Source organism: Neomonachus schauinslandi, chromosome 6, assembly GCF_002201575.2.
Source record: "Neomonachus schauinslandi chromosome 6, ASM220157v2, whole genome shotgun sequence".
Lineage (NCBI taxonomy): Eukaryota > Metazoa > Chordata > Mammalia > Carnivora > Phocidae > Neomonachus > Neomonachus schauinslandi.
In genome coordinates this window covers 129,021,503-129,034,581 of record NC_058408.1, presented here as the reverse complement: position 1 = coordinate 129,034,581, position 13,079 = coordinate 129,021,503, and the positions used below count along the sequence as shown (strand labels likewise).

Genomic DNA, 13,079 nt, shown 5'->3' with positions numbered 1-13,079 from the left:
TCATACCTCAAGAATGGCTTTTTTCCTCCACCTCTTACAACAAAGCAGGTCACATCTCTCTTTTGAAGCCCAGTTTCCCAGGCTAACTGCCTGTTATTCCAGATGTCATGGGGTAAAGCACACACCCCACACTGATTTGAATGCAGTCTGGTTTGTTTACGGGAAACTTCACATCTTTTTGTGGAAGCATGTTCTTTCTATCTACCTCACAAGCACGTTCTCTGAAGGTGACTCTGTCTCCTAAGGAACAAACTCTACATATAAAGGAGATCTGCTCAACTGGGGCTAAATGGTTGGACACGAGAGGCAACTGTAAGTGACCTCTTACTAACATCCCAGGAGTTCAATTATCATAGAACTAACTTTTGCCCAAATCTAATAAACACCATCAAATCCCAGGATTTACAAACTACTGACTCTGTGTATTTGGGTGATGCTATTAAGACCTTATCTTGCAATTAATTACATTACCCAAGAGAAGAAAAAGAAACTCCCGTTAAGAGGCAGAGGTAAGGAACGTGACTTTAAATGTGTTCAGTGAGAACTAATGAGCGGCCAGTTAACTAGCGAACTAAAGAATGTCTGAAGGTGAAAGAGTATCTAATTATATGCTTGAGTCTTACCTTTACCAATGCCCCAGGTTTGATGTCATGATATCTAAGGTACTGAGCTTCAATAATGGACCTAGAACAAAAAGAAAATACAAGATTAAATAAGCCAGGGCAGAGGCTACCTAAAATTCAGGGCTCCCAAAATCATGCTGGCAAGAAAGAAAACCCTCACCGAGTCAGGCCAGGAGAAACTGTGACCATGCATCCCTAGAGAAGCACACTTCTATAGTCCCACATGTGTCAATAACAGACTTACGTCCTCAGAGAGAGCAAGGCCAGCTCATCCATTTGGCTGTAATCGATGATTCTACACTTGTGAGTGTTCCCCGGCTTGAAGGCCTCAGCATTGAAGACGTTCTTAGAATCGGAGAGATGGCTGAGCTACAAAATACCAAGTGATTAAGGGCAAGCCAGACACAGTAAATCTGAGGCAATCAGACATGAAAGCACACTGACACATTTATCACCTACCATAAAAACACTACTAATCGCCTGTTAAAAAATTCCTCTAACTAAAACATTGCTCTTTACAGTCATAGAATATAAGGTCAGAGAACAGTCTAGATCATGGGTCTGTAAACTATAGCTCATGAGTCAGTGCCTATTTTTGCAAATAAAAGTTTTTACTAGAACATAGCCATACCCCTTCATTTACGTACAGTCTATGGCTGCTTTCTGACTACAACAACAGAGCTGAGTAGTTAGGTCAGAGATCGTATGGCCCGCAAACCTGAAATATTTACTATGTGGCCCTTTAAAACCCTTTGCCAAGCTCTGGTGTAGATCTTAATTCATTCTTGTACCTACCATCGACCAGGGATCAAAGTAAGTCAAATTAATCCTAAAGAATTCTAATAGAACAGATAGACATTGGTCTAACCCCTCTGCAGAGTCTGCCACACTTGGGGATATTCAAAAATAGGAAACTAATACAAGGGATGTAAAAAACAGAAAAGGACCCATGTGTCCCCAAAGTCCTTCTAGTGATAAGATCCTGATGAAACAAAGAGCGCCTCCTCACCCGGGCATAGGCCAGTGCCCCATCCTTCAGCCTGAAGGTGGCCCCGGCCTTGCTGAAAAAGCTCTGGACAGGAACCTCATCCAGCACAGCTCCCAGGTGCTGGCAAGAGAGCCGAGTGAGCACGTGCCCCGGCTGCAGGAAGATGGGACGCAGGCTCAGCCGCACAGCCCTGGTCCGAGGATGGACAGAGAGAACACAGGCCCTTACCTAGACAAGGGAAAGAGAATCATGAGCAGGAGGAGGCACACAGAAGATAAGGCCCTCAGAGCTGACTTTCGGAGGTCAAGATTCCACATGTGCCGCCCAGGTTATGGATGTAAGTAGTAATATCAGCTTGTGCAATCAAGCAGCATGTGGAAAATTCAAACAAAATGCCCCAGAGGAACTGTGTCCGACTAAAACAATGCTTACTCAAGGCCAGGAAAACATACCAGGGTCCCCTCAACACCATGAGGCTAATAACGCATACACAACAGAAGCCACGTACCGGCATCACTAGATCAGAGGCCCGTCTGAAACACACCAGAAACAGCCTGCCCTGATCACAAGGTTACAGCAGGTAAAACATCTGCACTTTGTACACAAATACGATTGTATTGCTTCTCGGCTTTTTGGCTAAGATCAAGTGTAGTACACAAATATGATTGTAAGGAGAAAAAGTTACTAGAAAAAAGTTCACCAAACAGTTAATATTATCACTAAGTGCTGGGAAAGCTTGTTTAGCTAAAAAACATGTCTCTATAGACTCCAATAGAATATATTACTGTTAAAAACAAAACAAAGAAAAGAAAAAAATCATTTTAGGATTCCTTTTAAAATTCTGAATAACATATATTGGGACTTTCTTCCCAAATATTCACGATCACTGCAGAAAACTTGGGTATTTAGATAAGTGTAGAAAAATCAGCCAGAGTCCATCATTAACACTTGACTGTGTATAATGTTCCAATATTTTAACCAGGTGTACCATTAAAAAATTTTTTAGGGCCGCCTTGGTGGCTCAATCAGCTAAGCATGTGCCTTCAGCTCGGGTCATGATCTCAGGGTCCTGGGACTGAGCCCTGCATCGGGCTCCTGCTCAGCAGGGAGTCTGCTTCTCCCTCTCCCTCTGCCCTCCCCTGCTCATGCACACACACATGCTCTCTCTCTCCCTAATGAATAAATAAAATCTTTAAAAATTTTTTTAAAAATAAAAATATTTTTTCAGAGCACCTAGGTGTCTCAGTTGGTTGAGTGTCCAACTCTTCATTTCAGCTCAGGTCATTTTAGGGTCATGAGATAGAGTCCTGCATCGGGCTCCACACTCAGCGCAGAGCCTGCTTGAGATTCTCTCTCTCCCTCTCCCTCTGCCCCTCCCCCAGCTCATGCTCACACATGCACACATTCCCTCTCTCTCTCTCTAAAATACATAAGTAAAATCTTTATTTTAAAATAAATTTTTTTCAAAGTTGGACCTACTCTACCCATAGCACTTTTTTTTTTTTTTTAGAGAGATAGCGAGAGCAGGAACACAAGCAGGGGGAGTGGGAGAGGGAGAAGCAGGCTTCCTGCCGAGCAGGGAGCCCATGTGGGACTCAATCCCAGAACCCTGGGATCATGACCTGAGCCAAAGGCAGACGCTTAACGACTGAGCCACCCAGGTGCCCCCCATAGCACTTTTAAACCATATTTTTCTAATTAAACATATATTTTGTTCTTTTACATTACATATTCTTCTTAAACACCTTAAATGATAACAGCAAAAGATTCAGTACCCACCCCCCCAAAACCAAACTATATAAAAGAATTACAAACTACAAGTTATCTTCTTTTTCACAGATTCCCTTCTCTAATCTCAGTGCACAGAAGTAACCACCGTGGCTTCCTGTGATCCTTCCAAAACACATTTCATTCCCCTCACTGCCTCTAACACCTGTACACACGCAGCCCTAGGATCTGCTCATAGCTAGCTGCAATACTGGACAGCTGTTTGGGACACAACGGAATCAAGAAAAATTTCTTACTGTTTGATTTGAGAAATATGTTCCAGCTTTCTTGGGATCCAGGTGCATTAAGTCGACCAGGCCAGTGAAGAATGAGAGGAAGTTTAGTGTAAGGCCAACTGGAGTCACCTAGAAATAAACGGAACAAGAAGGAACCAAGAATGTGAGACACAGTTCATACGAAACCCTCACTGCCACATCTCCCACAACTGTGTATCTCTCCCCCCCCAACTGTGCATCTCCCCCCCCCCCCCCCCATTAAGTGGCAGGACAACTCCCAGTAGCTCACCTCCCTTCTGGCCTGAGAGGCATCAATCCTGCCACCCTTGAGGTTTCCCAATTCATTTACACAAGGATCCTTGGGGAACTGCCAGCCTGACAACCTGGACAAATTATTGCTAACTTGATGATCTGCCCAGACTAAGAAGGCAAAACCCTAATCCTGGCAAAAGGGAGATGCTGACCATGCTGATTCGCCCTACAGAGCCCCCCAAAAGCTAAGGAATGAGAGGCGAGAAGCACCTCAAAAGAGAGCAGTGAGGCAGATGACTGAATTCAGGGAATCAAAATTAAACCCCCAGGTCCTCTCCTCAAACTATAGGGTCTACGCCTCTCCTGCCTCCACAGAAAATGAGAGTTATTCTCTAGGAAACCTGTATGAGACTCAAAAGACAGGGAGAGTGCAAACCCTGAAAATGTAGGTTAAGAAAAATTCTAAATATCATATAGATATAGATATGAAGACATCCAAGCCCTCTCTGACCTAGCTCTCAGGCAGCCAGGATTATACCCTCCTGAGGAGAGATTAATAGATCTTTTCTAGAGAAGACTTATAATGATGACATTTGGAGCTGCTCAAAGTCCTCTAGCTCCTGATCCTGACAGTGAAGTCAGCCAGTCCACAAGCCCCACCCAACCAGGCACACAAAGTTTTTTAGCACCTCACTCATAAAATGGCAGTCAAAACAAAAATTCAATAGAGTACAAAGTTAAAATTGAGAGACTCTCCCAGAAGGTAGGATATGGACAAATACATGCACATACCCAAACAAAGGTGAGATGAAAAAATAAGAAAATTAGAAAACTGAAACATTAAGTCCAACATCAGCTGGAGTTCAAGAGAAAAAAGAGGAAATTATATTTAAAAAATAAAAAAGTCCAATAAGGGGCTACTATCCATAATATATAAAGAAATCTTACAATTTAACAATAAAAGGACAACCTAATTTTAAAATGGACAAAGGACTTTTGAATAGATATTTCTCCAAAGAAGATATACAAATGGTCATAACACAACCGGCACATGAAAAGATGCTCAATATTGCTAATCATTAGAGAAATGTAAATCAAAATCACAAGGAGATACCACTTCACACCCACTAGGATGGCTATAATAAAAAGCATAGTAACAGCTGTGTGTGAAAATGGGAAGAAACCAGAACCCTTAATTGCTGGTGGGAATGTAAAGCTGTGCCGCCACTTAGGCTGTTCCTCTAAGAAGTCAGTTACCATACGACCAGCAATTGCGTTCCTAAGTATACGCCCAAGAGAAATAACAACTTACACCCACACAGAAACTTACACACCAATTTCATAGCAGCATTACTCATAATAGCCCAGAGTGGAAACAACCCAAATGTCCACTAACTGATGAATGGAGAAACAAAATGTGTCATCTCCACAATATGGAACAGTATTCAGCCATAAAAAGGAATGAATCCCATGCTACATCATGCCACAACATGGATGAACCTTGAAAACATGCTAAGTGAAAGAAGCCAGAAACAAAAGGCCACATATTGTATGATTCCATTTATATGAAATATCCAGAATAGACAAATCTAGAGACAAAAAGTACACCCAGGGGAATAAGAGAGGGAAAAATGGAAAGTGACCACCAATGTGTACAGGATTTCTTTCTGGGGTGATGAAAATGTTCTGGAATCAAACAGCTGCACACCTTTGTGAATACACTAAAGAATCACTGAGTTATACATTTTTAAAGGAGTGAATCTTCCTATATGTGAATTACATGTCAATTTGAAAATAGAAAAAAAACGAATAATATAAGAGGTTTTCTCAGAATTGAAAGATCTGCATTTCTGGATTGTAGGACAAATAAATAGAGAGAGATCCACACCAAAACACATCATCATGAAATCTTAAAAGGAATAACAATAATCTTTTTTTTTTTAAAGATTTTATTTATTTGTCAGAGAGAGAGAGAGCATGCACAAGCAGGGGGGAGCAGCAGGTAGAGGGAGAAGCAGGCTCCCCGCCGAGCAAGGAGCCTGATGCATCCTGGGATCATGATCTGAGCTGAAGGCAGATGCCCAACTGACTGAGCCACCCAGGCGTCCCAAGAATAACATTCTTGAACTCTTTTTTTTTTTAATTAAGACCTTTATTATTGGGTGCTTGCCGTTTGTTGATTTTTTTGAAAAAATCAAGTTGTAAACTTTTATTACAAATTAAAAATGAGGTTCTTAAAAATCAAATTCTTGAACTCTTCTAAGGGGCGCCTGGATGGCTCAGTCGACTGAGCATCTGACTCTTGCTTTTAGCTCAGGTCATGATCTTGGGGTTGTAGGACTGAGCCCCAAGTTGGGCTTTGCACTCAGTGGCGAGTCTGCAGGAGATTCTCTCTTTCTCCCTCTCCCTTTGCACCTCCCCCTGCTCGCACTCTCTCTCTCTAAAATAAATAAATAAATCTTAAAAAAAAAAAATTCTTGAACTCTTCCAAAAAGAAGAAACATATATAAGAAAGAGAAACCAAAGGAGCACCAGACTTTTTAAGAACAGTAGAGGCCAGATAACAGCCCTTCAAGATTCTCAGTTATTTTTGACAAAGAATTCTAATCCTAGCTTTCCTACCAATCACATGTGAGTGTAGAATAAAGATATTTTCAGACATACTAGGTGTGCAGAAAAGAGGTAACAAAGCAAGACCCAGAATATGATCCTTAGAAAAGCCTGCTGACAAGGTTGGCCATTGGCTGGTGGCTGAAAATTTAGATTTTAGGAGGGTTCCCACAACTCTCAGAACCAAATGGCTCTCAGCTGAACTGTTTGTGTTAACAATATGGAATCTGGAATTTTGGTACATGTCAGGAGGAGGGTACCTACATGACCAGCCCCAGTAAAAACCCTCGGGCACTGAGTCTCTCATGAGCTTCCCAAATCGACAGTTCTACCCTTGTGACTCCACTGGGAGCAAGGACTCTTGGAAAGAGTCTGTTTCTCCTTCTCCCTCCCTCCTGCTCATGCTCTCTCTCAAATAAATAAATAAAATCTTAAAAAAAAAAAGCTGATTATCAGCTCCAAGGATAAAGCTATTTGAGAAACAATCATAGTACATTACCTAGCTCAGCAGTAAATAATATTTATGTAACCATAATAATTTAAACTAATAATAGTAATAACCATAATAATTTAAATAACGATTTAACAAAAAATTTAATATACCTCTGTTAGGAGGGTGGAGGAAGGAAAGGGAAAATTAAGAAAGCCAAATATTCACCTACTATGATAAGAAGTTAACACTCAATGCCTAAAATCGATAAACCAAGAGATACCAGCAAAAGCTTATTGCTTAGAAATACAGAGGTAAATTTCCAAAGATGTAAGAGTTAAAGATGGAGTTAGAAGAGATGAGATAGTTCTTTGTTATAAAAGTCTTTTAATGCTATTTGACTTTCTCGGGGTGCCTGGCTGGCGCAGTGGGTTAAGCACCCGACTCTTGATTTCAGCTCAGGTTGTGATCTCAGGGCCCTAGGATCGAGCTCTGCCTTGGCTCTGCACTCAGCACGGAGTCTGCTTGAGATTCTCTTCTCCCTCTATCCCTCCCCACTCTCTAAAATAAATAAAATCTTTTAAAAAAGAAAAAACTATTTGACCTTTTCAATCAGCACTGTCCAAAAGAAACATAACCCATATGTAACTATGTAATTAAGCTCTCTAGCAGTCATTTTAAAAACTACAAAGAAAGAAATGAAAATTATTTTAATAACAGTTTAACCCAATACATCCAAAATATTATCATTTCAACATATGGCAATGGCTACATTTCAAGTGTGTAATAAGCCACAAGTGACCAATGTCTACCCTATCGGGCAGCACAAGTTTAGACTGCACATGTACCACTTCAGCAGAAATTATCTCTGTTTTAGAAAATAGTAATGACAGGGCGCCTGGGTGGTTCAGATGGTTAAGGGTCTGCCTTCAGCTCAGGTCATGATTTCAGGGTCCTGGGATTGAGTCCCACATCAGTCTCCTTGCTTAGCAGGGAGCCTGCTTCTCCCTCTACCTGCTACTCCCCCTGTTTGTACTCTCCCTCTCTTTCTCTCTCTCTGACAAATAAATAAATAAATAAAATCTTTAAAAAAGAAAATAGTAATGACAATGAATGGCTTACCTTCTGTACCTGGGCTTTGACCACCAGTCCTGGTAGCAAGTTATTAAGGGTCCAGTTTTGCTCCTCAGTAGCAACGGCAGTAGAAACAGCAGAATGACCAATAGACAGACCAACAACTCCTCCGTTGCCTTTCACCTCTTCAATGATGCAGTTCAGGTACTGACCCACCTTCAGTGTAGCACCTGCAAGCCCCAGCCCCAGCCCCCAAAAGGAAAAATACCTTCATGAGAAGGGCTCTTAACTTGGGCTCAAGCAATACCTGAAAAGATCCATGGTCTACCTGCCCAGTTACCATGTAATACCCATGTTCCCAATCTCTCAGGGACCAACTACAAGAGGGGAATAAAGTGACCCTGACAGATCTGGAATCAACAGCGTTTAAAAATATGAAAATCTCGGGCGCCTGGGTGGCTCAGTTGGTTAAGCGACTGCCTTCAGCTCAGGTCATGATCCTGGAGTCCCGGGATCGAGTCCCGCATCGGGCTCCCTGCTCGGCAGGGAGTCTGCTTCTCCCTCTCCCACTCCTCATTTATGTTCCCTCTCTCGCTGTGTCTTTCTCTGTCAAATAAATAAATAAAATCTTTAAAAAATATATATATATATGAAAATCTCAACAAGGCAGGAAGAGTGCTGCAGGGGCCCTAGGGGCCCAAATTCCAGTGGAATGTTCTAGGTGAGAAAAAGTGAAACTGGTCCATTGGATCTTAGATCCTGTTACTCACTGGTCCTTCACACATATTCCCTTTTCTATCAGCTAGGATTAACGCTGATTTTGGCAAAGCAAAAGAGCCTTTGGGGTCACCATTCTGTCATTTTACTCACCAAATGGTATTTACACATAATGCCTCACTACCATGCACTGGCCCCTCTTCTTCCTCTCACCTTTGTTCTTCTGTCGGATATACTCCTGGGCTTTCTGCAGTGGCAGAAAGGCTCTGGCCCCACAAACACCAATGTCCACTAGGTAGCCATGGTCTTCCAGGCTGGACACAGTGCCTGTGAGCAGCTGGAGGAAGTGAAAGCATTCTGAAGTTCAAAAGTCAGAGTTCAAAAGTTCAAAGGTAATGGGTCACACAACAAAAATCCACTACCAAACATGAATGTTCCCACCATCAATCTTGACACATCATCCCACAAACCTCCCCCAAGCCCACCCCCAACAACTTTGGTCCCACTCAAGGATAGAAAAGGGAAAGACATCAACTTTAATTCTCCTAGGCCTTAAGGGATCTTATGGTTTCCAGACAGTGAGAAGTGTTATACACAGCTGAATGGAATGAAAAAGAGGGGTTTCTCCCCTGGAGAATTTTCAAAAGATAGGAAAGACTATTGTTACACAAAGAGGAGTAAACCAGATTGCCCTGCAAGGTCACTCCCAGAGCCATGACTAATCCAGAACTACTCTTTTAGCTGTCACCATGTCTTTTCTAAGCGCCTCCAAGACTTCAAAAACAGGAAAAAAAAAATCTTGCTAACCTCCTTTACATTTCATGGGAAGCAGTGTGAAATTCAAATCTGGCTCTTACCATTTGGTCCTTTGCAAGTCATAAACCTTTCTGAGTCCATTTTCCCAAATGTATAAGAGGAATATCTATCTACCTCACGGTGTTGCTGTGAGAATTTCTTCAGATGAAACGTCTAAAACAGCACCTGCCAACAGCAGGCTCTTTTGACACTTGTCAATTTCCTGCAACTTGGCTTACTTCTATTCCCCTTTCTAGCCAGCTTTCAGGTCCTGTCCCAAACTGATTGCTTATAACTAAAAGTTCAAAGGTCATACTGGGGCATCTGAGTGGCTCAGTCGTTAAGCGTCTGCCTTCGGCTCAGGTCATGATCCCAGGATCCTGGGATCAAGCCCCGCATTGGGCTCCCTGCTCCACAGGAAGCCTGCTTCTCCCTCTTCCACTCCCCCTGCTTGTGTTCCCTCTCTTGCTGTCTCTCTCTCTCTGCCAAATAAATAAATGAAATCTTAAAAAAAACAAAAAAGATCATACTGATCTCCTTCCTCTTAATTACAAGAGCACCGAGATGAGTGTAGTTCATATGAGTGTGTTTTATACCTATTGGATGTTGAGACTCAGAGCTAGGACTAATTTCTCCTGAATCTCCATAGGACTAGGAGACACAGTAGTGAGCTATCCATCAGTACAGCTGACAGACTAACTGCTCTGTCTACCCTATCTCTTGCTCTCAGAGAGCAGCCCTCAAGCATTCCCCAGAGATGCCAAATAGCCTCTGAAAAAGACTTAATCTGTAAAGAACAAGTCTCGGTAAGTAAGGCACTTTGAGGAACTCCTCACTCCTGCTAAGCCTCCTTGGGAGACATTTTTTTTTTTTATTGGCCGCCAGTAAACCTTCCCTTTCTCCCCTCCAAGGTAATGTGATTAGGCTCAAGCCTTCAATTTCCGTTAAGTACCCTAGAAATCTTCCCCTCCCCCCCAGGGAAAGACCCACCCCTGTGTGTAACAGTTAAGCTGAAAGTAAAAGGTGGTCTAGATACTTCCTAGGAGGCAGAGCAGGAAAAACGCACATTGTCTGATCCTCTTCCCTGGCCCCATACGTACCATGCCAGGCTTCAGGGCCTCAGCACTTAGCACTTTGTTGACATTTTTGGGGTTCAGAGATAACTTGACACTCTTTTTGCCCCTCTCTGTGATACCCACACTGCTCACCACACATCTCACCAGCATCCCAGGTGAGAAGAGTTCAGGCAAGCTGACCAGGTCCTGCACAATACAAATGAGAAAGATCTGATACATATTCCCCCCCTGAACCAACATACCACTGCCCAACCCGTGCTCGGTGGTTTCTCATCCTCAGACCCCAAAGAACCCAAACACTGGACAAAGATAGTAACCACTCGCCAAAGGAAGAGGGACCTGTGGCCAAGTCACAGTCTTGGATTTCAGCCTAAGGCCTCCAAAATATATCCAAAGAACAGGCAGATGTAAATGACTTGTCAAGAGTCGTCTGTATTCACGGTCTCCATTTCTTCACCTCCTGCTCGCCCTTCAGCTCACTCTGTGTTCCACCCCTCACCCACCACTTTATCTCCCAATAAAATCACCAGTGATCTTCACGTCACTAAATTCAATAACCCATTTCTCAGTCCTTCTTATATGTGACCTTCAGAAAGCATTTAACACTGGTGGGGGCGCCTGGGTGGCTCAGTCAGTTGAGCGTCTGACTCTTGGTTTCAGCTCTGGTCGTGATCTCAGGGTTGTGGGATTGAGCCCTGCATGGACTCTGTGCTCAGCGGGGAGTCTGCTTGAGATTCCCTCCCTCTCCCTTTGCCCCTCCCCACTGCACACATATGTGTGCATGCGTGCGCACGCGCTCACTCGCTCTCTCTCTCTTTCAAATAAATAAATAAAATCTAAAAAGAAAAAAAATACTTGAGGGTCAATCTTTCTCCAGGGTCAGGATTCACTCAAGGGTCTGTGCTTCAGTCTCTTCTCACTCTTTTTGCTCCTTCTAGGCACCTTCTTCCCTCTTCTTAGCTTCAGTTACCACCTATGCAAAGCATTCTCACACATGTACGTTTCTAGCCCAGACTACTCTGAATCTCCTGTCTACTGGATGTTTCAACCATTCCTCAAATTCAACAGAGCAAAAAATAAAATCGTGATCGTCTCTCCCAATCCAGGTCCTTTCTCAGGGTTTCTACCTCAGGATGGCAAGGCCGACCATCAAGTCACACACAACAGAAGGTTAGGACTCATGCCCCCTATCCATCAGTGGGCATTGACTTTACTTCCTCAGTAGGTAAACCCTGAACACAGCCTGGCATCAATCTCAGAGCTGGGCTACTACAGTAACCCCCTTAACGGGTCTCTGGGCAACTACATGCCTCTTCCATCTATTCTCTGTGCTGTCTACATGTCACCCACCCCAATGAGAACACTTCAAGGGCTTCCCATTGGTTCTAGAATTAAAAACCAATCTTTAACATGGTCTAGCCTCTACCCAGCTCTCCTGCCCCATCCCACACCACTCTCCCTTGCTCTCTCTGCTCTAGCCACACTAGCCTTCTCTCTGCCCCATATTGTGCTCCTTCTGTCTGAACACCCTTCCTTCTTTACTCTTTAATCTTTACCCAGTACACACTCATGCTTCAGATCTCAGCTCAAGCATCCCTTCCTCAGAGAGGTCTTCCAGACTCCCTGGGCTAAGTCAAAATCCTCTTATTTAAAAAAAAGAAAAAAAAAAAATTCCCTATTATAAACTCTCATGACACCTTGTGCCTTGACTTTTTTTAGCACTGAGCAAAGTTGTAATTTTACATCTACTTGTACACCACTTAGGTCCAGTTACAGAGTACATTCAGGTTTCCCTTACCTTCAGAGGTTCTTCTTGAGCCACCTGCTCACTCAGCTTTTTGGTATAGGCATCACAAATTTCAGTTACTTGCACAAAGCCCCGGAGTCCATTGGGGAGACTAATCACCAGTTCCAGTTCATTGACCTCCTTTACACAACCCAAAATCCGCATCCCCTCACAAAGGGACTAGAAGAGAAAAAGTGAAATGGGCACAATAGGGAAAAGAACAATGATTGAGGATGTTAGGGGGACTGGCTTCTAGTCCCAACTCTGACATATAAAAGCTAGAGGAAGGGTGCCTGGGTGACTCAGTCGTTAGGTGTCTGCCTTCGGCTCAGGTCATGATCCCAGGGTCCTGGGATCAGGCCCCGCATCGGGCCCTCTGCTCAGCTGGAAGCCTGCTTCTCCCTCCCTCTCCCACTCCCCCTGCTTGTGTTCCCTCTCTTGCTGTGTCTCTCTCTGTCAAATAAATAAATAAAATCTTTAAAAAAATAAAAAAATAAAAGCTAGAGGAAATATCTGTGCGTATTACATCCATATACTTATCAAATAGCTGACCAAGCACCATAAAACAGCACTACGATACTGGAGGACACTTCTGTCTTTTGCTTTACTCCACACAAGCCAAACTCAAATGCCTGACAGGCAGCCAAGTGAAGGAAGCAGGCCAGTGGAGAAAACGGCAGTCTGGGGTGTACACGCCAGTCCTGAAGGCACAACCACCACTCAGC

The 13,079-nt window shown here is 43.2% G+C and overlaps 1 protein-coding gene across 1 annotated transcript in view; it reads right to left on the bottom strand.

The window, feature by feature from the left end:
- Positions 1-13,079, bottom strand: part of PDCD11 (programmed cell death 11) — a 45,590-nt gene that overhangs the window by 27,952 nt on the left and 4,559 nt on the right. The window contains exons 4-11 of the mRNA XM_044916595.1: positions 12,367-12,534; positions 10,593-10,754; positions 8,911-9,034; positions 8,029-8,210; positions 3,636-3,743; positions 1,633-1,839; positions 868-992; positions 624-684 (exon numbers count right to left, since the gene is read on the bottom strand). Coding sequence (XP_044772530.1) covers positions 624-684; positions 868-992; positions 1,633-1,839; positions 3,636-3,743; positions 8,029-8,210; positions 8,911-9,034; positions 10,593-10,754; positions 12,367-12,534 — 1,137 coding nt within the window. The remainder of the gene's footprint in view (positions 1-623; positions 685-867; positions 993-1,632; positions 1,840-3,635; positions 3,744-8,028; positions 8,211-8,910; positions 9,035-10,592; positions 10,755-12,366; positions 12,535-13,079) is intronic.